The sequence below is a fragment of the Podarcis muralis genome, chromosome 14, assembly GCF_964188315.1.
Source record: "Podarcis muralis chromosome 14, rPodMur119.hap1.1, whole genome shotgun sequence".
In the NCBI taxonomy this organism is placed as follows: domain Eukaryota; kingdom Metazoa; phylum Chordata; class Lepidosauria; order Squamata; family Lacertidae; genus Podarcis; species Podarcis muralis.
In genome coordinates, this window is record NC_135668.1 from 7334115 (window position 1) to 7358224 (window position 24110).

The 24110-nt window shown below is 48.5% G+C and overlaps 1 protein-coding gene across 4 annotated transcripts in view; it reads left to right on the top strand.

The window, feature by feature from the left end:
• Positions 1 to 20460, top strand: part of PARP6 (poly(ADP-ribose) polymerase family member 6) — a 55341-nt gene extending 34881 nt beyond the window's left edge. The window contains exons 11-23 of one of the 4 annotated variants that reach the window (XM_028706575.2): positions 567 to 662; positions 1918 to 2010; positions 3476 to 3601; positions 3898 to 3963; positions 6500 to 6567; positions 9131 to 9179; positions 11261 to 11373; positions 12754 to 12826; positions 15738 to 15807; positions 16841 to 16920; positions 17447 to 17510; positions 19204 to 19288; positions 19479 to 20460. In XM_028706575.2, the coding sequence (XP_028562408.1) occupies positions 567 to 662; positions 1918 to 2010; positions 3476 to 3601; positions 3898 to 3963; positions 6500 to 6567; positions 9131 to 9179; positions 11261 to 11373; positions 12754 to 12826; positions 15738 to 15807; positions 16841 to 16920; positions 17447 to 17510; positions 19204 to 19288; positions 19479 to 19581 (1086 nt within the window). In that variant the 3' untranslated portion in view covers positions 19582 to 20460. Of the gene's footprint in view, positions 1 to 566; positions 663 to 1917; positions 2011 to 3475; positions 3602 to 3897; positions 3964 to 6499; positions 6568 to 9130; positions 9180 to 11260; positions 11374 to 12753; positions 12827 to 15737; positions 15808 to 16840; positions 16921 to 17446; positions 17511 to 19203; positions 19289 to 19478 lie in introns of those variants that run through there. The other 3 variants (XM_077918782.1, XR_013390622.1, XR_013390623.1) reach the window with 3 other exon arrangements.
• Positions 20461 to 24110: the final 3650 nt, after the last annotated feature.

The following is a 24110-nucleotide window of genomic DNA, read 5'->3' on the forward strand; positions in this document are numbered from 1 at the left end:
CCTTACCCCCACTGATTGGGGCCTCAAGGCAGTGGCAGCTTCCGACGAGATCAGCAAGATCTCGCGAGAGTTCCACAAGATCTCATTGGAAGCTGCCGTGGTGAGACGCCAGTGACAGAGCAGGGGCAGGCCAGATGTCCACAAGGGCGTTTCCTCATGGAGGAGTGAACCAGCCCTGGCATGTACTGAGCTGTGGCCCCCATTCCGCAGAACGAGTCCTTCTTTTGACCTGGAGGTGGCCCTGTGTCCTGTTTTACAGAGGGCTGTCCAAAGACAGTCATTTATCTGAAGGGCTGACTGATTCAAGTCTTGCGTAGTGAACCCTAAGAAGGCAGAAGTAGCACCTGGACTTATAGCACTTGCTCACAGTCTTTTTTTGTTTTGTTCTATTTCTGTGAAGATTGATTTCTTTCTACATTTGCATCTGCCCACAGAAATTCATGTGTGCAGATTTTATGCAAATTGGCCTCCACTTTGTGTGTGATGTGACAGATCTCCTCTGTGTTTGGCCATGTCGAAGTGTCCACCTTGTCTGATCTAGATGTGGTCTCCCTTCTCTCACTCAGATCATGAAGTATGCCGAGCAGAGGATCCCTACCCTGAATGAGTACTGTGTTGTGTGTGACGAACAGCACGTCTTCCAGAATGGATCCATGCTGAAGGTACAGTACTACTCTCAGTCAGCACGGCGTGAGACTCTTAAGTTCAGGGTTGTGGGTTTGAGCCCCACGTTGGTGTTGGATTAGATTGTCCTCAAGGTCCCTTCCAACTCTATGATTCTCTCTCTCTTTCTCTGTCTGTCAGTATGAATGAATGTTTAAGTCTCTCTCTCTCTCTCTCTCTCTCTCTCTCTCTCTCTCTCTCTCTCTCTCTCTGTGTGTGTGTGTGTGTGTAATTCCTAAGAAATACTGATAAAATCAAGAGACTTTAAAAACTCTACATAATAAAATGTTCAAAATAAAAATAAACTAGTAGCTTCATACCTGGCATTGCGCGGGAATTCTAACAAAACAAAACAAAACAAAACAAAACAAAACAAAACAAAACAAAACAAAACAAAACAAAACAACAACAGTGCTATTTCAAAACCAGTGTTTAAATCAGTGCAGTTTTGAATGGAGCAACCCACCATCTTGATTCAAAAGGGCATCCAATCACATCCAAACATAGACAAAAACTTCCTCCTTGATTTCTGGAGCCACCGGGTAAAATTATGGTAGGTTATGATATATTAGGAGCCATCCAAATGCATAGTGAACAAAAACTTTCCAAGATATATGGTAGAATCTACCCCTTTAAAACAGTTTTTGTGTATTTAACAATGTTTACATAATGCTTAATTAAAATCCAAAAAAACCCTAATCCTCTGACTTATTTCCATAAAATATTATAAAATACTCAGAAGAAAATATAAATCCAAACTGGGGGAAATGTCATTATGGGAAAGGTTTTCTTCACCGGTTATAAAATCCCTGAGCTCAAGAGTTGAAAAACTTTGTGGTCCTTTCGTTGGATTTCTTGGTGGGGGAGCTGAGTGGACGCAGGAAAAAAATTGGGGGGCGTTGTGTAGTCCTTGATTTGTCTTGGTTAAAAAAAAGAATGGAGGCTCTGGAGGTCATGTTAATGGAGCATGAGGCAGGGGCAGCTCTACCATTGGGCAGAGCGAGGAAGCTCCCTGGGTTCTCGGACCAGGGACCTTCTGCATGCAGAGGTCTCTCCTGGCCATTGGTGGTAGCCTCAAGGAAGTGTTATTCTGGCATGCAGATGGACTTTGACACCTCTCTCTCTCTCTCTCTCTCTCTCTCTCTCTCTCTCTCTCTCACACACACACACACACACACACACACACACACACACACTCACACACACACACTAGTTCCGCGGCTTTTAAAATCTTTTATTTTTGCCTTTCTTCAGCCAGCTGTGTGCACACGGGAGCTGTGTGTCTTCTCTTTCTACACTCTGGGTGTGATGTCCGGTGCTGCAGAAGAGGTGGCCACAGGAGCAGAGGTAAAAGGGCTGGGATGCTGAGCTGGAAGGGAGGACTGTCTGGGGCCAGAACTTGGGAACCAAACAATAATTGAGGGCTCGCCTACAGCCAGGGCTGATTCTTGAAAGTTCTCATTCTGTTGATCTTCTGGTGTCACTCTTTCATCCATGCAAATGTGACGGCAATCTATGGAAGCTGACTGATGAAGCAAGGATTCTGTACTGTATAGAAATTGATTCATGTATGCGACTACAGTGGCAAGAATGTTACTTGCCCAAAAATGGAAAGAAGAAGAAGTCCCAGCAAAAGAAGAATGGATTAATGGAATATGCAGAAATGGCAAAACTTACCGGAAAAATAAGAAATCACGATAACATTTTTTTTGTAAAATAATGGAAATTGTTTATTGAATATTTACAAATAATTTTTAAACAGATAAGAACATTGGCAGGATTATTGCAATAACTTGCAGTTTTATAAGGGTATCTATTTAAAGCAGATGAATAAATGAGCAAATTAAGTTAATTTGGATATGCAGAAAATATTAAAAATAAATTTAAGGAACTGCAGAAAGAGGGGGAAGGAAGTAGAGTTTTGAAATGATTGTAAAATTATTGAAATGTATAAAATTGAGAACAACAACAACAACAACAACAATAATAATAATAATAGAAGCAGCAGCAGAAGCAGCAACGATTGACTGGGCAGCTACAATGATGTACATAAAAAGAGAGCTGGGGCATAGTGATTTGTATGTTGTTTTCATGAAGATATGCCCTTTAAGGCATACTTTAAATTATGCACTTTATCCTAGTACAGTGGTACCTTGGTTTACGAACTTAATCCATTCCGGAAGTCTGTTCTTAAACCAAAGCGTTCTTAAACCAAGGCATGCTTTCCCATAGCAGCAGGGGACTAAATTTACAAATGGAACACACTCAATAGGAAGCGAAACATGTTCTTATTCCAAGGCAAAGTTCACAAACCAAAACACCTACTTCCGGGTTTGCAGTGTTCTTAATCCAAGTTGTTCATATGGTAAACTAAGACATTTTCTTAAACCAAGGTACCACTGTAGATGTTTTTTTATAGACGTTACCCGGTGGAAGAAGTGCATTACAGAAGCCTGAGAAGTGCGAATTTTGATGGACAGCTGTGCTTCAGTTCAAATATTGTTTTGAAAAGTGGGAACTGGATATATTTGCCTTTAAATGTGAATGGAATCAAAGCTCTCCTTTGCCACTATGGATGAGTACGCCTAGCTACTCATTGAGAAGGGTGGAAAAGCTTTATTGGAACATCTCCCTGGGAATGCGGCCTCGGAAGCTATCCATCCCCACGTGGAAGCTTCTCAGCCCTGTTGGGTTGTAGGACTCTGGTTTATTTTCATGAAAATTAAACAATGCCCCGTTACCTCTGGCAAGTCAGGATGGAGATGAGATGAGGTGTTGGGATCTGCCCTCTTCAGTTCCTTCTCTCTTTCAGGTAGTGGACCTGCTGGTGGCGATGTGCCGAGCTGCCTTGGAGTCTCCCCGCAAGAGCATCATCTTTGAGCCTTACCCCTCTGTTGTGGACCCCAGTGACCCTAAGACCCTTGCCTTCAACCCCAAGGTTGGTGTAAGGTAGCAGGCCCAGGGCTGCGAGGGATTCTTAAGACTGGGGTGGGACCCATGATATATGGAGGCTGGCTCCCTAGGGAAGCCTTGCAAGAAGAAAGCCTTGCTCTCCAACAACACGTATTCAGAAGCAATACTGGCAGAGAATAGTTAACTCTGGAGCATGCTTTGCATACGCTGGGACCTTCTCAACACTCAAGCCATGCGGTTTCCTGGCAATGGGTCCAGGGAAATAGGGCAGAGCTATTTGTGTATCTGATGCACATTCTCTCTCTTTTTCCTGACACACAGAAAAAGAACTATGAGAGGCTGCAGAAGGCTCTGGACAGTGTCATGTCGATCCGTGAAATGACCCAAGTAGGTGCCCACAAATTTTCTCCGCATCTTGCCCTTGAATGAATGAATGAATCTTTATTTGCGTCAGCCATCAGCCATAGCAACAAAACAACAATACGATGTACAAAGAATAGAAATAAAAAGTCAGTTATATAAAATACATTTTAGGGTTTTGAATCAATAGTCAAATAGGGGATCTTATTCTGATTGCCCCAGCTAAAAACCTTGCAGCCTTTGCTGTGTCACCTGCTCAGCTTCATCTGCCAAGAGAAAGGACACTGGCAGCAGTTGGGCGACCCAGAATGGACAGTAAAAGAGGGGTGACAATCTCATTCCTCAAGTGTTTATAAAGAGTGCAGGCCAAAAGGGCATGCACCACCGGTACTGCCATCTCCACAGGGACGTAAGCGTTATTCGTGTGGAATCTGTTGGAATCATCCCTCAAGTGCAGCTGAGGGCAATACATTCAATCTTGCAAGAGTAAAAGTGCATCTATATTTTAGAATAGGACGCGAGTGGCGCTGTGGGTTAAACCACAGAGCCTAGGACTTGCCGATCAGAAGGTTGGCGGTTCGAATCCCCGTGACGGGGTGAGCTCCTGTTGCTCGGTCCCTGCTCCTGCCAACCTAGCAGTTCGAAAGCACGTCAAAGTGCAAGTAGATAAATAGGTACCTCTCCAGCAGGAAGGTAAACGGCATTTCCGTGCACTGCTCTGGTTCGCCAGAAGTGGCTTGGTCATGCTGGCCACATGACCTGGAAGCTGTACACCGGCTCCCTCGGCCAGTAAAGCGAGATGAGTGCCGCAACCCCAGAGTCAGTCACGACTGGACCTAATGGTCAGGGGTCCCTTTACCTTTATATTTTAGAATTGCTAGGTTATGCAGATAGGGTGCCAGATAGTCACAATGGGAAGGTGGAAAATAGTCATACCATGGGCAAAATTTCCTTATGGTGGCCAAGTTGTTCTGACGCTTGATATCATTTAGGCCTTTTCTTCATCTTGTCTGCCCCTCCCCCTTGGGTCTGAAGTGACTTAAGACCATCACTAGGCAGGGATGCGTAAATTACTGCCTGCCCTGATGTATATCCCAAGAACGCCTAGAAAACTTGACACAAAGCATAGAAATCTCTGCCCCAAGCCTGCGTTTGAGTGTGTGAGGTTTTGTAACGGAGCGAAACGGCTTGTCTACTCAGAGTGAAGGCAAGAAACATCACCGTCCCTCTGATTTGACTTTGTGATTTGGTTCCGTAGCCAGCTCTGACTTGGCTGTGTCATGCCATGATGCCATCACACAGGCTGTGAACCTTGATTGACTGGATCATGTAGCAAATGAGAATAAACAACAAAATGGTGCTGACAAAATGGTATTATGAAGGGGGATGGATGGGAGTGAACCATCAAGAAAATGTAAGGTTTGGGGAAGCCTTTCAAGAGAAAAAGTTGGGCCCTGGAAAAATATCTGCCGACAGAATTTTTTGGTATATTTAAAGCAAGGCAAATGCGTAAGAGAAACTGGGAGTTGGCAAAGACAAAGACAGAGAAAGTGTTAAAAAAACCAAACTTCTATGTTCCAGGAAACCAATTTAAAGCCACATCACCCTTCCTATCAGGGCCTTTTAATTAATCATTGGTGTGAATTCCTAGCTTGGGTGAGATTATAACCAGGGCTGGATTTAGGTTTGATGAGGCCATAAGCTACTGAAGGTAATGGGGCCTTTTATATGTCCAGCTGTCCTTTGTTAACAACAAATTGCCGTTTTTTGTGTTGAATATATGCTATATGGTACCGTATTTTTCTCCCCATTGGGTGCACCGCCCCATAGGACACACCTAGTTTTTTTGGGGCGGAAATAAAGAAAAAAAATTATTTCCCCCCCAGGCGCGGGGCTGGCGCGGGGGAAGCCCGAGCTTCCCCCAATCCCAGCCCCAAGAACAGCCTGCTATCCGCAAGCCTAGGGAGGCCAGCGGTAAGTTGCGCCGGTCTCCCCAGGCTTCGGACAGCAGGCAGCTCTGCGCAGCCATTGGGAGGCGGGCCCGACTTCGCACTCCCCCTCTCCATGGCTGCGCAGAGCTGCACTCCCCCCGGGACTGCAGGCAGCTCTGCACAGCCATCGGGAGGCGGGTGCGAAGTGGCGCCGGTCTCCCGAGGGTTGTGCTGAGTGTGCGCACCGACCCCTCTCGCTCTCCAGGCTTCAGCGAAAGCCTGCATTTGCCCCATAGGACGCACACACATTTCCCCTTCATTTTTGGAGGGGAAAAAGTGTGTCCTATAGGGCGTAAAATACGGTAATTTATGGACCTAATAGGCATCTAAAGCCATTTGCACATAACAAATAGGAGCCTACACAACACTAAACACTGTTGCTGTATGTAGGTTTTATTTCATTTGTTTTTTATCTTATATTTTGGAAATGTACATCTATTTTTTTTCTTTTAAACTTTTTTTGGGGCCCCCAAGAGAGTGGGGCCCTAAGCTATAGCTTGTTTAACTTATACGCAAATCCGGCACTGATGATAACCCTGCTGCAACTGCTCCCTGCTGCCCTTTCTCCACAGGGTTCCTACCTGGAGATCAAGAAACAAATGGACAAGTTGGACCCTCTGGCCCATCCTCTCCTGCAATGGTAAAGAAGCAGAAGACCTTGTGGACCCGGGCACAGTGCAGCTGGGCGGGAGGCAGGAAGACAGACACAATCTAAGCGGGATCAAAGCCGGCCACAGTTTTATTGATCACAGTGCCATAGGCTTGGCATAAGCAACGGGCATGTATCTACTATGGACTGCAGTGGAGAAGGCTGGGCGTGTGCTGCTTTTGTACTCCCCCAGCAGACCAGGCTACCAAAGTCTTCCCTCTGGTCTGGTCTGCCTCAGAAGCCCTGCCTCCTAGGAGCCCAGCAGCAAAGCTGATGGAGTTTCTTGCCCAGGATAGGAGATACCTGATGCTTCCTGAAGACATCTGAAGGCAGCCCTGTTTAGGGAAGCATTTAATGTTTGATGCATTACTGTGCAGTGGTACCTTGGGTTAAGTACCGTATTTTCTGCACCATAACACTCACTTTTTTCCTCCTAAAAAGTAAGGGGAAATGTCTGTGCGTGTTATGGAGGGAATGCCTACGGGTGGCATGCCTACGGATTTTCCTCCTCTAAAAACTATGTGCGTGTTATGGTCGGGTGCGTGTTATAGAGCGAAAAATACGGGTACTTAATTTATTCCGGAGGTCCGTTCTTAACCTGAAACTGTTCTTAACCTGAAGCACCACTTTAGTTAAATGGGGCCTCCTGCTGCTGCCGCGCCACTGGAGCACGATATCTATTCTCATCCTGAAGCAAAGTTCTTAACCTGAAGCACTATTTCTGGGTTAGCGGAGTCTGTAACCTGAAGTGTATGCAACCTGAAGCATATGTAACCCGAGGTACCACTGTATTTTAATATTTTTGTTGGAAGCCACCCAGAGTGGCTAGGGAAGCCCAGCCAGATGGGCGGGGTAGAAATAATAAATTATTATTATTATTATTATTATTATTATTATTATTATTATTATTATTATTATTATTTTATTATACCTGCCCTTTCCCCCACCAGTGGCAGACCCTGGGGTCTCAAGTTTCAGCTGTGCCCTGCGTGACACCATAATTCTGTGCCCCCTCCCTGCCCCTTGCCTCCTAGTCTACAACATAGTCGTAGCCCCCCTATGGCGCCCTCTCGGCTTGGCACCCAGTATGACCAAACTGGTCATGCTCTGCTAGAACCACCTCTGCCCCCACAACCATGCCGGGCCGCAACGACTGCCCCCGGGAAGACGGGAACAGGAAGGGGGAATGTTGTGCAGATATTGTCCAGTGCCAGGGGAAAGAAGAACAGCACATGGTACAGTGAGTGACTGGAGCATAGGCAAGAGCCATAGCGCATTGGCTGGGTCCCAGATTCAATCTCTGGCATCCCCAGGGAGGGCTAGGAGGGTCCCTTGCCTGGAACACTGGAGAGCTGCTGCCACACAGTATAAACAGTATTGAGCTAGATGGACCCAATAGTCTGGCGGGGCATAAGGCTGCTTCATTGCTTCCTGGTAGATTGTCATCCCCAGTGGCTATGAGATCCAAAGCAAGCCTATTGTTTTTAACTACACCCCATTTTAAAACTTGGCTTTCCGAAATCCCTCCCCACTTTTTGAAATTTTAAAAAAGCAATTCCTATACAGTGGTACCTTGGGTTAAGTACATAATTCGTTCCGGAGGTCCATTCCTAACCTGAAACTGTTCTTAACCTGAAGCACCACTTTAGTTAATTGGGCCTCCCTCTGCCGCTGTGCTGCTGGAGCACGATTTCTGTTCTTATCCTGAAGCAAAGTTCTTAACCTGCAGCACTATTTCTGGGTTAGCGGAGTCTGTAACCTGAAGCGTCTGTAACCCAAGGTGCCACTGTAATTACAATTTTTCAAAAAGCAAATAAAAAAGGGTCAGAACTGAAATGGAACTCGTGCAGAATTACAATAGCAAAAAATGTTTGCACAATTTAAATAATAACAATATTACGGTATATTTATTTATTTATTTATTTCCCACCCATCTGGCTGGGTTTCCCCAGCCACTTTGGGCGACTTCCAACAAAATATTAAAAATACAATAAAACACTAGACATTAAAAACTTCCTTGAACAGGGCTGCCTTCAAATGTCTTCCAAAAGTCAGATAGTTGTTTATTTCCTAGACATCTGATGGGAGGGCGTTCCACAGGGCGGGCTCCACTGCCTTGCGTTCTGTTTCAAAAGGGATAGAAGTGCAGGAATGGATAGCAAATGGAGAATAGACTTTGGTCCCCAACGGCTATGAGATCCTAAGCAGGATTGCTTTTCTGAGTTACAGCTCAGAAAATCTTGACTTCTGGGGTGTGGAGGGATGCCGTAGATTGCAAAGTCCTGCAATCTCCATCCTGAGATCGCCTAGTTCTAAAGGGGTTCACAGCACCAGATCACGTTGCTGCCTTCTTGGGAGGTCTTTCTGCCTAGCTGCCATCACACCACGGGCCTCCCCAGATGTGGATGTGCTGATAGGTTGCTCCACTGGAGCGCATGGCATGAAGCTGCACCAGTGGCAAGGGCTGCGGTCTTCTCATCTGGCCTTCAGATTGACCAATGGCAGAGTGAGCATGCTTTTGCCGGCATACTAACAGGTTCTGTGTCGTCCCTAGGATAATCTCCAGCAACAGGTCTCACATCGTCAAGCTACCTCTCAGCAGGGTAAGTGAGCACTCCTGCGTTCAGCCATCCCATCCACAAGGTGTGACAATTGTGGGGAGGGGCCATAGCTCAGGAGCACATACAAGACTTACCATATTTTTTGCTCCATAAGACGCACATTTTTCTTCCTAAAAAGTAAGGGGAAATGTAATAAAGGAGGCTGCCTGGGAGGGGGGGAGGTAAAGACAGCAAACTTGCAAGGAGAGGAGACAGGAAGACTAAATCAACGAGGAGAGAAATTAGAAGAAAAGGAGGAGCAAAAAACTGCTCCAGCTAAGGAAAAGACACCGAGGCAAACAAGAGGGAAGGGAGTGTTGAAAGGAAGCAGCTGATTGGTGGGAGATAAGGGACACGATACAGGAGGTTGCCTGGGAGGGGGGAGGTAAAAGCCCATGGATCCTCAGGATTTTTACACTGGGACACCCCAAATTCACCATCAGATCACATAGCATGCCCATGGTTACAGCCTGCACCAAAAAAAATCACGCATCCACTGTTGCCTGGGGCTGCAATGGTGCAAAAATTGGGCTCAAAGCACGGATCCACATGGATCCTCAGGATTTTTGCATTGGGCGACCCCAAGCTCACCGTCAGATCACATGTCTGTGGCCACAGCATGAACCACAAAAATCATACATCCACTGTTTCGTTCAGAATATATATTTTTTTCTTGTTTTCCTCCTCTAAAAACTAGGTGCGTCTTATGGTCAGGTGCGTCTTATGGAGTGAAAAATACAGGATAGCCCAGTTGGTTAGAGTGGGTTGCCAATAACGCCAAGGTTGCTGGTTTGATCCCTGTATGGGACAGCTGCATATTTTTGCACTGCAGGGGTTGGACTAGATGATTCTCAGTGTCCCTTCCGACTCGGTTCCCCTCACCAGGGAAGGAGGGTGTTGAGCGATTTCTTTCTCCCCTCAACTCCCACCCAGTCCAGTAACTCCCTCCTTCAAAGGGGCTGAGGGGGCAACTGCTCCTGTGCTAACTGACTGGGCGCCTCAGCCTCTTCTGTCCCTTTGGGATGACAGTTTTGAGCGGGAGAAGCGCTGTCTCAGCTCTCACGGTCACTGCCACAGTCGCCGGCCATGCTCTCCCCCCCACCCCGGTTTTATGTAAGTGCAAAGTTGGGAGGATAGAATGAGAGAGACACAAAATGAATCGGTCGGCCAGGTCCGCCTTGTGAGTCTGTTATGGCTCTGCTTCATCCGTTATAATTCTTCCCGCCTACCGCTCCCCAGTTTTGTTCTGTCCCCACCCTGAGCCTAACTGGCAGCTGGTGCTGTTATGGGCCCTTCACAAGCCCAGTTCCCATTCCTTCTGCCTTGCCATTGGCTAGTGGAGTCCGCCTTCTGCTGTCCCAGCCTTGGGGGCTGCTGAAGCGATTTCTGAGGTGCAGCTCAGCTGCTTCAAGGCCTCGGACAAGTGAAGAGCGGAAATGTTGTGCCCCTAAGAATTTTGCGCCCGGGGGAGCTGGCCCTGTGCAGTGGCGAAGCTGCATGCTCTGCTACTGGGGGCGGAGAGCAGGTGGGGGTGTGGCTGGGGCCCCCCGGGAGCATGGCACGCATCCCGGGGGTGTGGCACACCGCCCATGAGGGCGTGGTGCGCCACCCGCAGGGGTGTGGCGGGCGTTCTGGGGGCATGGCGTGCCACCTGTGGAGGTGTGGCGCCTGGTGTGTGGGTTGTGTGTGTGTGCACGGCGCATGTCCAGGGGCCCCGCCGTGATGGCACCCTACTGGAATAGTGGTGCCGGGGGTGCTCTGCTCCCTCCGCACCCCCGTTCCTCTGCCAGTGCCCCGTGCCCCCACCCACCCACAATGCGCCACTGCTTGGATGCCCTGTGTAATTAGCAGACGGTCAGGGCGTGAAGGCAAGCTTTCTCAGTTATGGGGCATTTCAAAATGAAAATAATAATAGGGAAAGGCAGACAGTTGGTTCTGGAGGGGGAGGAATAAACTTCCTTGCATGATGGCCCTCTCTCTCTCTCTCTCTCTCTCTCTTTCTCTTTCTCTTTCTCTCTCTCCTGTTTTTGTTCCTTCTCCTGGCTGCCCCTCTCCGTTTCCTGTGGGTCTGTTTCCCTTGGTAGCAGCTGAAATTTATGCACACCTCTCACCAGTTCCTCCTCCTGAGCAGTCCCCCTGCCAAGGAAGCCCGCTTCCGAACAGCCAAGAAGCTCTATGGCAGCACTTTTGCCTTCCAGTAAGTTTGGACACCCCACTGTTTTGTTTTGTTTTATTTCCCTCAGGCTAAAAGCTTGTCGTTCCTTGAAATAGCGTTTCTTGGCCTTTGTCCTGCTTCTCTTCAAATCACTGCTGGAACTTTTAAAAATAATATATGCTGAAAGGGAATTATGACACTTATAAGCGGAAAGTGTAAAAATAAGTTGCAGTGTGGCATGTTTGTGGCTGGCTGGCCCTTTCTCGGGATACTCTGTTCCTTCCCCACCCCCAGATTCCCATTTTCTCTCTCCAGATACTCAGCATTCTGTGGCCACTGCCCAAAGCCTCATCTTTGGGGTGTGTGGGTTTGCCCTTTGCTTCGGCCATAAGGAATTTTAGTATTAAGCTTGAGGTTCCCCTAGACTTGCGGATATCTCTCTCTTGCACATGAACACATAAAGATTCATCCCAAGAGAACAACTCTGCTAATGGCCTTTGTCAGCCTGGTGTCTTCCAGATGTTGACAGATCACAACTTCCATCAGCCTCAGCCAACATGGCCAATAGTTGAGTTGTTATAAAAATCACCTGGGGGGCATCAAGTTAGGGAAGGTGGGTCTCTGGGATTATATTGAATACCCACCCTTTTATTCAACAAGGGACTCTAGGCTGTCCTTGGGGTTCCTTAGATGGTCTCTCATCCAGGTACTTACCAGCCCCAGACCTCCTTAGCTGCACAATGTTCTTCCCGGCAATGTCTTTATCTGCTGCCCATTGCACCTGTTCTGAAAGGCACCCTGTGATTTCATTCTGCTGCTTTCCAGCATGAAATTTGCTGGGGGTTTGCACGAGTGCAATTGCGCAGACTCCTCATTTTGGAAGGGAAAGTGAAAATATTACAGATTTGAAGAGGATAAAGTGTGTTCAAAGTTTAAGGGCTGTCTCCAGCATTCTCCCTCCCTAGTGCAAGGGTTTCCCTGTCCACTTGTGGAAACCTGTTGTCAAACAGACCGTACAACAGAGTTATCAGAGAACTATTTATGCATTCCCTTAGGCAACAGTGTTCATCTGATACAAAACATTTTGCCAGTGGAACAAGGATTCTGCTCAGTGGCTTTTAACTTAGCGCTGTGTGGAACCAACCTTAGGCACCTTGAATAAAATAGCAAACCCCTTTATTGCTTGCATAGCTGAGTTTCTATCCCACCCCCAGCTCCAAATTTGAATAGTTTTTTTTTAAAAAAAAATAAAGATACGGTCTGGATATAAAGGTGTCCAGAGACAGGGGACGTTCCTGTGGATGCACAAGCTCTAGGGAATGGAATAAACATGCCACCATTTTAAATGTTTTTTTTATTGTGTGTGTTGGCCTGGGGTAAGGCCAGGGGCTTGAGAGCTGAACCATTTCTCTCCCCCTGCAGTGGCTCTCACATTGAGAACTGGCACTCCATTCTGCGCAACGGGCTGGTCAATGCATCCTACACCAAACTGCAGGTAAGCGACTTCCACAGACCCCTGGTACTCTCCATAGCTAGAACAGCCCCAAGCAGTGGAGCCACCCCAGCAACCTTCCTCATCCCTCAACCAGCCCCCACCTGCCTGGTTTTTTCCTTACCATCTGTGCCGGAGGTGGCCATGACAGAGAGCTTCCTCCTCCTTTGCCTCAGTGTCCCCCCCCCCCTTCTACAACTCTGCGAGGAGGAGGATGGGGACAAAACTAAGATTAGCTGGCTCCTCCTGCCATTGGCTCTGGCTCCACCTCCTCTTGGGCAGGTCTGGCCCACCCAGGAGGCAGGCTGAGGCAACCGCCTCGGGCAGCAGAACTAAATAGGCAGCACCCCTGCAGGCGTCCCGCCCCGCTGCCTCTGCCACCGAAATCTAGCAAGATCTCATGCTCTCCATGAGATCTTGCGAGGGCTCTGCTAGTTCTCATGTGATCTCACATGACCTGGAGGACAGGGGCTTTGGCAGCGGGGCAGGGCCTTCCCATTTTCACTTCCGGCAGCGAAACGAGATGGGCTTCCCCTGTCCAAAGGGCACAAACTGCCACTTGGTCGGCCTGGGGGACATAGCGCACCTTGGGTACAGTCCTCCCTCCCTGTACTGCTCAGGCAGGTCCCAAGACTCTGAGCCACTCAGTGGGGTTAGTTGGGCAGCGCATGGTTGCACACCGCTGCCATCCTGCCATATTTGCACTCCTGTGGGCCGTGGGAACAAGCAACAGCATGGTGTCTCTGAAGGCCAGAATTGCTTCTTTGAGGTTTTAGCTGTTAAACAGTGGGAAAGATGGACGAAGGACACAGCTCTGTTAGATTCACAGCTCTTTATTACAGCAGTTAGAACTGCTCCTGGAGTCAGACTGACTGCAGCCTAGCTGGCTTCTTTATATAATACTAAGTTGAAACAGTAACAACTTCCAACTAGCTAACCAATCAGTGAGCGACAGTTCTCAATCCTTCATTTGCATACTGGTGGCCCTGAGTGAGAACTGCAGCTAATCTTAATACATAACACCAGCCACCCAACACTGGCCAGCAACTTTGCATCTCTACTGGGGGCTCTTCCAAGAACCAGCCCACGCCCCACAACTTCTGCCCCACAACCCTATCCTGCATTTCCTCCAGTCAGCTCAAGGTGGCATACATGATCCCTCTGGCCACCCCTACCCTACAGGTCCTCACAACAGCCCTGTGAGGTAGGTTAGGCTGAGAGAGAACGATTGGCTCAAAAGTCACCCAGCGACCTTTTTGGCTATGTGGAGATTTGAACCTTGGTCTCTGCAGTCCTAGTCCAACACTCTAATATCAGAAATGTTTAAGTGGGTGATATCGCTGCCATAATAATATAGATCTGGAAATATCAGGCACTGTCTGTAAGGTTAAACAATGGTATCACACAGCTCCGCTCTCCTGGGAGGGGGTGCCATCAAATTTTTTTTGGGGGGGGGAGGGGAGGCAGGGCCGAGCCTCTGTTTTGTGTGCGAAAGGATGCAGGGTCAATCCCTGGCCTCCCCAGGTAGGGCTGGGAATGTCAGCCATTGGAAGCCCTGGAGAGCCACTGCTGGTCAGTGCAGACAGTATTGAGGTTGAGGTAGATGCCCTGGAAACTGGTCCAGGAGGGTGAATGGGGCACTGCCCCACCAACTGTCCCAGTTAGCCCCTACCTGCCAGCTGCCCTATTACCAGTCTAGGAGGTGGCGCTGCTGTGTGATTTGCCTCAGTGTGGCCCTTGTCAAACTCAGCCGGGAGGAGAAGACTACTTGGCTCAGCCTGTTCTAGCTCCCCCTGCTGTTGCCCTCCTGCCTTACACCTGCCGCGAGTCAACGCTGGCTAGATAAACCAATGGTCTGACTTGGCGTTAAGCAGCTCCCAGTGCTCCTATGTGCTGGCAGGGGGCTATCAGGTGCTCCTGCTCCTGCTCCTGCCTCCTGCTCCCCTCAGCAGATGGCAATAGATCCCCATCTCAGCTGGAGTCAGGGGCTGTCCCCCTGTCCCCCTGTCCTGGTCCTCTCTGTTTTGAAAGCAAAATATACCTTCTTCTGCTTAAAGAAACCAGTCTTCTGTGGTTAGGCTTGTATGCACATCCGTGATTAGTAGGCGACTCTGAATGGAGCTAGGGACGCGGGTGGCGCTGTGGGTTAAACCACAGAGCCTAGGACTTGCTGATCAGAAGGTCGGCGGTTCGAATCCCCGCGACAGGGTGAGCTCCCGTTGCTCGGTCCCTGCTCCTGCCAACCTAGCAGTTCAAAAGCATGTCAAAGTGCAAGTAGATAAATAGGTACCACTCTGGCGGGAAGGTAAACGGCGTTTCCGTGTGCTGCTCTGGTTCGCCAGAAGCAGCTTAGTCATGCTGGCCACATGACCCGGAGGCTGTACACCAGCTCCCTCGGCCTATAGAGCGAGATGAGCGCCACAACCCCAGAGTCAGTCACAACTGGACCTAATGGTCAGGGGTCCCTTTACCCTTTACCCCACCCTCCACTTCAATGAACAATGTGTGTCACTTATTTCCAAATGTGTGAAGCCAGTCCTGCTGCACAGGGTGATGGTCCGTGGCACCCCTGCTGTCTGCCCCCAAATCCTGCCCTGGTGGCACAGTTGAATACCTCTGCCATCCGAGGTAGGCTGAATACCAGTGGATGGGAATCTCCAGTGGGGACACTTGCTCTTGCACTCAGGTCCCGTTGGGGCATGTGCTTGGCAACTATGAGAACAGGATGCTGGGCCACGTGGGCCTTTGGCCTGATCCAGCAGATCCTTTGTACATCCTTACGGGAAAGCGAAATGTTCAGGAAGGACAGACTGACCCCAGGGTTTGCTGATGCTCTCACCGTGCTGTGCCCCCTTCCCTGGCCTGCACTTTCCCCCCAAATTATTTTTGGCTCACATTGGTGTTTTCCTGCAAGCTGCATGGAGCAGCCTATGGCAAAGGCATCTATTTGAGCCCCATCTCCAGTATTTCCTTTGGATATTCAGGTAAGCGGCTCTCTTTGTCCCCTTCCATCTGTCAGTGCACCCCTTCGTCCTGCAGACATGCTTGCCGCGCATCCAAGAGCCGCTCCCCCCACCCCCGCTGTGTGTGTTTCTCCATCCACATGCTGGGCTCCTGGGGAGATTAAAATTCTCAGGGTGATGGTGGTGGTGATGATGGTGGTGATGATGGTGGTGGTGAGATTGGCTGCCTATGTGCGTTGATTTCCAGCCTAGCTGTGGACTCACTAGCCTTGCAGGCATTGTCTTGAGATTCAGCTAGGCCCAACCGCTGCCTGGAGCTGGGATTGCTATAGAGTAGACCTTGATGGTGATCTCCCTAGTTTCTCCTCTGGGCACCCAAACTCAGTGGAAGGCACAAGCCCTTGATGTGCCCTCATCACAGCACTGATGGGCTGCAAGCAGGCCTGATGTTCTCTCTGTCCCCAGGAATGAGTTCCTTCCATTGCTTGGGAGAGGTGCGGGCCATAGGAATAGGTGGCTTCTCTGGTGCTTATCGTGTCAGACAAGTTTGGTGTTTTTGTATTGTGTGCACGAGAAGGAAAGTGATAAGACTTAAGTAGAACACCTTCATTTCTTCCATCTCAGGTAGAAGGCTGGGCAACCTTTATCTGTGTTCTCCCTTACCTAGTGGATGATGTGAGCTTCTCTTGAAGAGACATGCTGATGAGCTTGCTACTTGAGCTGAGACTGTAGTTTGGTGGTAGATCCTTATGCCGTAGTTCCTGGGTTCAGTTCCCAGACTCCCCAGTTAAAGGACGTTGGGAAGCTGTGCAGATGAAGACTCCTGGAGAGCTGCTCCCAATCAGCATACACCGCACTGGATAAGGGCTGAATGTCTGTCTTCTCATTGCTACATCTTTGGAGATCATGGGCCATTGTTTGTGTCTCTGGGCTCGTTTGCACCATCCTCCCTGCACAGACTGCCCCAGCAACTGGCAGAATTCCTCGCTCATGCAAGCAGCCGGTCCTGGCACACTGTGGGTTGCTGTTCTTACTCTCTTTATTGTCAATGCAGGGATGGGGAAAGGCCAGCACAGGATGCCCTCCAAGGATGAGCTGGTGCAGAGGTATAACCGAATGAACACCATCCCCCAGGTAACCACCTGCGTATTTTGCACTAAACTCTAAGCTTGCTTTATTTCAGCAATACGCTTTGGAGCAGGGGGAAGAGTAACCACCTGAACGAATATTGCGAACCACTGGTGGTCCAGGGGCAGGAGTTTGGGAGCCCCTGCTCTCATCCATGGAGCCCTCCAGGCCTCTTTGTTCGGACACTGGGACTCTCCCTAGGCCACAAGTCTTTTCATAAGCCCTTGAGTGCTTTTGCCTGACTGAAATATGTCATTGAACTCTGGTGACAACACTTGCTTGCCTGGGAGGGTGAAGAGAGAAATGGCCTGTGTGTTTGTGTGTGTAGAAACCTCTGACTTTTTCATGACTGGAATGTCATCTGTGGAAGTCATATCCATTTGCTCTGCCCACTTTGGCAACTGTCTCCACTCACGATGGGGGTAGGTTACTTCTGGAAGGCTGCCCATGAGAGAATGTGGTGACCCTACGCTTTCAAAAGCTTCCCCACCTCTGGTCTGTGTAACTCTAGATCTCTCTGGTTTGCTTGCAGACTCGATCCATCCAGTCCAGGTTCTTGCAGAGTCGCAATCTGAATTGCATCGCACTTTGTGAAGGTGAGCGATGGGGCGAGAGAGGCACGTCAGCCAATGTCTCTCCCTCTCTTGGAGCTCCTTTCTCTCCACATCTGTCCTGACTCCTGCCTGAGCCCAAATGCAGGCTGCCATGCCAATACAAATACCAATTTAAGGAATGTGTGCCGGGGAAACCGGAAACTCATCTCACACCAAAGGTCCAGCAGACTGTCTCCAACAGCAGCCAGTTCCATGCCCTTAGAACAGCACTTCCCAATTTGGTTCTCTGCAGTTGTTCTGGACTTCAACTCCCATCAGCTCCATGCGAGCTTGCCCAATAGTGAGGGGTGATAGGAGCTGGAGTCTAGCAACATCTGGACAGCACAAGGTTCTTTGTTCCTGCTCTACAAATGATGAACATTCTTTTTGTGTAAAAAGCGTCAGAAGTGGTATAGCAAGTAGGAACAAAGGATGGCAATGTATGGGATAAGAATCAGACTGTCTGTTTTTTTGCCTCCTGGGAATGACAATACAGTGGTGCCTCGCAAGACGAAAAGAATCCGTTCCGCGATTCTCTTTGTCTAGCGGTTTTTTCGTCTTGCGAAGCAACCCCATTAGCGGCTAAGCGGATTAGCACTATTAGCAGTTTAGCGGCTTAGCGGCTATTAAAGGCTTAGCGGCTTAGCTGCTAAAAGGCTATTAGCGGCTTAGCGGCTTAGAAAAAGGGGGGGGGCGGAAAAAAATGGCAAGACTCGCAAGACATTTTCGTCTTGCGAAGCAAGCCCATAGGGAAATTCGTCTTGCGAAGCAACTCAAAAACGGAAAACCCTTTCGTCTAGCGGGTTTTCCGTCTTGCGAGGCATTTGTCTTGCGGGGCACCACTGTATTCTGTTTGTATGAATTGCTAGAATTGTTCAGGGTCTAGCCTGTCTCTAATGCACATCTATGTGCACGTACATCAGATGAGGGGAACCTTTGCCTTCGAAATGTCAGCCCCAGCAATGACCCATGATGAGGGATGATGGGAGTTGCAGTTTGGCAACATTGGCAGGCAGGGGGTGGGCGGAGAAGGCTCTTCACACCAAATGTACGTGAACCTTAAGGCCCCACGGAAGGAAGGAATATTAAAAGCAGGACAAAATAGAAATAATTGACTCCAACATTTTTGATTCAGAAGCATCTTTTTCTGAGCTTGGAGACTACATGTTTATAATTTTCAGGGCTAATTGCTATTGATATTGCCATCCTCCATTGGTTTTGCTTTTTCTAATCAGGGATGAAGAACCTTGTGGCCCTCCAAATGTTGTTGGATTCCAACTCCCATTATCCCCAGCCATCATGGGCAAGAGTCAGGGATGATGAGATTTGGAGTCCAGCAATATCTGGAGAGCCATGGGTACCCCATCTCTGGTTTGTCTTGAAGGCACCTAATCTGGTACCCGTTACCAGTGAATTCCATCAGTGAAATTATGCATTTTCCTTTGGTTTATCCTGAAACCTTTGACAATCTGTTTCATTGGATGGTCCTTCATTCTACTATATCACAAGCAAGAGGACTGATGCTACTCACTGCCCTTCCCTTCCCTGTCCATAACTGCATAAATGGGTCAGTCGGAGGCAATATCCAGGGTTTCTGGTGCCAAAGTACCTGATCATCCTGGTTAGTGGGTGATATTGGCAGGCCTTGTGTGTTGTGTTCTGATTATGAGAAGACTGATGCCTTTCTCGTTTGCAGTGATCACGTCAAAGGATCTCCAGAAGCACGGCAACATCTGGGTGTGTCCAGTGTCGGACCACGTCTGCACCCGCTTTTTCTTCGTGTGAGTGGTCACATTTCCTGGGTAGGGAAAGGGAAGCTGTTCTATTTTGCAGAATAGGGAGATGGCAATGCCAAGGCTGTAGCCTTGGGCGGTGCCACCTTACCCGCTGGGATTGGCAATAGCCCTGCACCATCTTGAAAGGTATGGTGGAAGAAGGCAATTTCTGAAGCAGTTTCTGTCTCCCTCCCAGGTATGAAGACGGCCAAGTTGGAGACGCCAACATCAATACTCAGGACCCCAAAATCCAAAAGGAGATAATGCGTGTGATTGGCACTCAGGTCTATACAAATTGAGGGGGTGGAGGACCCTGTTCCTTCAGCTTGTGCCAATGTTGCCCCTGCCCCTCCATGGGTAGAAGGGAAGCCAGAGGTCAGAGGCTGCCAATGAAGCGATGATAACCCTGGCTGGATGGAGACCTGGATCCACAGGAGGGGGCAAAGGGGCAACCAGCGTCATTTCTGGGCAGCAGAGGCCCCGGGAGCGCCTCTGGAAGGGTGGAAGCCTGCACCTAGAATATACAGAGAGACTCTCCAATGGGGAAACCTGGACCAAATCCCAAGGACAGTTGGGGTGGCTGACTTTGCGCTCCCACGTTTACAGTGACAACATTTTTAACAATGAAAACAAGCAAAAAACAAACAAACAAGAAGAGACAGAGAGAATGGGAGAGAGTGAGAGAGCGCAAATGGTTTTAGCTTGTTAAAATTCTCTTTAAAAGAAGAAGCTCTGATTGCACCTGCACAGACTCTGTGTGTGTGTATATATATGTGTGTTTGCAGGCACTTGTGTGTGTGCCCAGCAGATGTGCCATTTCCTTTATTTCCTTTTGCCCATGAGGTCAGACCTGTGACCTCGATGTGACCTGTTTTTTGTGTGGTCATTGCCCCAAACTTATACACAGGTTAGACGATGCTCTATCTTTAAAATGAATATTCATTCTACTTCCTTCACGGGGAGGTTGTAAGATGACATGAAGCATTCATCCTGATTTGCTTGCACCCTGATTCTGCAACTTCCCACTAATCAGTTTTTTATCTCACACTTTTTACTGCATTTCCCTGTCACTCTCCTAACTGCAAGAAGTCGGGGGTTTTCTTTTCTTTCTTTCTTTTTTTAAAAAAAAGATTTTCTTGTACCAGTGTATTTTAATCCACTTAAATTATTCAGGCCTATTTCTCTGGTATGTGATATGGAATCCCTCCCACAAAATACTGCCTGTCTGGAAGTGGCCAAGGGCACCAACCCAAGTATGATATGTATTTGTGTTGTCCCTGTCCACTTGTGCTTGTGCTGGCAGCCATTGGAAGTGGTTGGGCAGAAGTCAGGGAGACTAACAGCAGGTGGCGCCAGAGCCAATGACAGACCGAGCCAACGAATCCTTCTTTCTGCTCTGTTCTGTTAGGGCAACTGTGAGGCAAAGGAGCAGGAGGCTGACAGGCAGTGCCACCCCCTGACTGACTGCAAGGAAGAAGTCAGGCAGGTGAGGGCAGATTGAGGACGTGCCCCATTCACCTAGATGGATTAACCTCCACTGGCAGTAGATCTGAAAACTGTAGCTTTGGGTCTATACGTTGGACAGTGGCCTCTTCCAAACAACCTGTTCATTAGGCATTCATCCTGATTTGTCCACAGGCGAGGTCGTAAGATCAAGCAAGTGTTTGGCCACACTTTCAAGTGCATTTTCTGGTCCCTATTGCAAAAAAAATCCCAATATTATTATTATTATTATTATTATTATTATTATTATTATTATTAGGAAGGGGGGTTTATTGCTCCAGAGCACCACATCATTTCCGTTGTGCAACCTGAGTTTGCCAGCATGTGGCTGGACCCCGTCTGAGAACAGCGACCGCCTTGAAGTGCCCAGTGTGTTAGATCTCCGTCACTCTCCCAAGCTGAATTGTGTTTGAATGAAAAAGAGACAACCTCTTTGTATAGTGTATACTAAAGTGGGGGGTGCCATAGATGTGAAGAAGGGAACTTGTCTCACTGAAAAGCAGCTCAGTGGTGGACCACATGCCTTGCCTGCAGATGCTGGCCGATGAGTTGGCCACTCTCTCTGTTCTCTCAGGAGTTAATATTGAAGGCCCAGCAGGTCCCACCAGCAGCCTGCTGAGGATGCTGGGTGTTTATTACCCAGGGCCTGCAGAGTAGATCATACTGGGTTAGATGTGAAAGTGCTTTGCTGGGTGCTGTGGAGCTGCAGTCCTTGTTTCCCAGCAGATTAGCTGCTGGGTGTGGGAAGGTGAATGTGGTGCAAAAGCATTGGCAGGAGCGCCCGATCTCCCTGTCCCTTCCCTCTTCCCATTCCAGTAAACAGCGGTGACTCTCCTGCAAGGAAGTGAGCATAGTGGCTCCACCTCAGCCAGCGAGCTGCTTCTGGATAGATGGAGAAATATTTTGATGGGCCCAGCATCAGGCAGCTTTCCTGGGGTGCTTTTAAACACCTGCATTATATCCATGGCATATGTTGAAAGGGCAAGTGAATCCTATCACAGTGAGGATGGAGCGACTCCCCTACTAAGGAAGGTTACAGTATCTGGAACTTTTTAGTTTAGGGAACAGGCAAGTAATCTGCGATGTGATGGAAGCATACGAAATCATTCACGGTGTGGGGAGAGTGGGCAGAGAAAGGTGGTTATTCTGTAACACTAGAACTCCCTGGCATCCAATGAATGTTGGAGGATTTAGGGCAGACAAAAAACCAAACAAACTTCTTCACACAGTGCATAGTTAAACTATGGTACTCCCTCCCACAAGAGGCAAAGACGGCCACCAATTTGGATGGCGGCAAAGACTATGGATTGGCTTTTTGTAAACCATTTTGAGGTGTGTGGGTTTGTTGGGTTTCTTTTTTTACAATCAAGCGGTGTGCAGTGGTACCTCGGGTTACAGATGCTTCAGGTTACAGACTCCGCTAACCCAGAAGTAGTGCCTCGGGTTAAGAACTTTGCTTCAGGATGAGAACAGAAATTGCACGGTGGTGGTGCAGCGGCAGCAAGAGGCCCCATTAGCTAAAGTGGTGCCTCAGGTTAAGAACAGTTTCAGGTTCAGAACGGACCTCCGGAACGAATCAAGTTCTTAACCCAAGGTACCACTGTATACATTTAAATAAATGACTGCCAACCATGATGGCTGCGATCTGCACCCACTGCAGGTGAGGAGAGAGCTGTTATGTTCAGGTTTTGCTTTGAGGCATCCCACGGACATCTGGTGGGACAACAGGTTGCTGGACCAGATGAGCCCTTGGTTTGATCCTGCAGGCTTGCTCTTCTGCCCCTTCAACAGTCATGGCTTCCCACAAAGAATCCCGGAACTACATTAGGTTAAGGGCTCCGAGAGTTGTTAGGGAACCCCCTTTCCCCTCCATGGAGCTATAATTGCCAGAGTAATTTTACAATCAACCTCCCCTTCCCAGGGAACTCTGTGAATTGAAGCTGTGGGCAGGTAACAGGAGTCTCCTTACAAGTCCCAGCACCCTTGGCTCCCAAGATTCCTTGGGGGAAAGTGACAACCACACTGCTTTCAGTTTTTAGTGTGGATGCAGCCTGTGTGTCTCCTTCATCTCTCCTCTGCCCCCAACAAGGCTGTGTGTGTGTGTGTGTGTGTGTGTGTGTGAGAGAGAGAGAGAGAGAGAGAGAGAGAGAGAGAGAGACTCACAGGTACACTGTGCCATCTGTTTACCTGCACACTCTCAATGTGTGTGGATGACAGCTCAGGAACCCAAATGCCATCTTATCTGCAAACCTTTAAGTCTGCACCATTCATAAACGGCTGCCAGTCTCTATCTGGGATGGATTCGCTTGAAGGACATGGCGAAGCATATGTGCTCAGGCGAAGGGTGTATGATGGCATGACTCAAGTTACAGGTCCACATGGACTGTAGCAGCTCAGCAGTAGATCACAAGATTTGCAGGCTCAAGCCCTGGCATCTGAAAGCCAGAAGCACCCCTGCCAGTCAATGCAGAGACAATACCGACTTGCATGGACCAGTGGTCTGACTTCCCATGATGATCTACTGAAGCAAAGCAGAGACCCAAGACTGAGGCTGCCTTCAGACAACCATAGAATTGAGGAGTTGGAAGGGACTCTCAGGTTCATCTAGTCCAACCCTCTGCAATGCAGGAATCTCAAGACTCAGTCCCCCATCCAATCTGAAACCGTACTGGACCCTAATTAGCTATGCAAACCTGCTTGTAGTTTTATTGCCGCACCACTAAGATTCCCCCCAGCATTTCCTTACCTGATAACTTCCATATTTTACATGATCTTTCACATGGCATTCTAGCCACTTCTGAAAAACTAGCAGAATTGAGCAGTTTATAATTCATCTCTAGGTTATTTGCTTCTCTCCACCCCCCCTCAAAAAAACAAAACCCGTTTGCAACCCCATTAACCAAGAAAATTGTGGGAGTTTGGCACTGTAATTTCATGTGATGAAATTTGGGGCGGTATTCTAGCATTCGGTATTTTCCTGCCGCACAAAATTTAGCATGGCATGGTGGCATGTCGAATAAAAAAGCCACAGTTTCATAATGCAACTGGCAATGCCGTGCAGGAGTACATTAGAAAGTGGAATAAAAGTGCTAGCATTATAATCAGGAAGACTCAATCTCCATGTCTTACCTTTGTGGATTGTGAAGGCTTCACAGCGCCAGTGGGTGAAAAGGGGATTACAAAATACCATTGTTCCCCCAGTTGTCAGTAAGCACATCAAGATTCCTCTTGTGCAAAACCATATTTGATTCATGAATGTTGGGAGCTGCCATATCCTGAGTCAGACCAATGGTCCATCTGGTTCACCTACACTGACTGGCAGCAT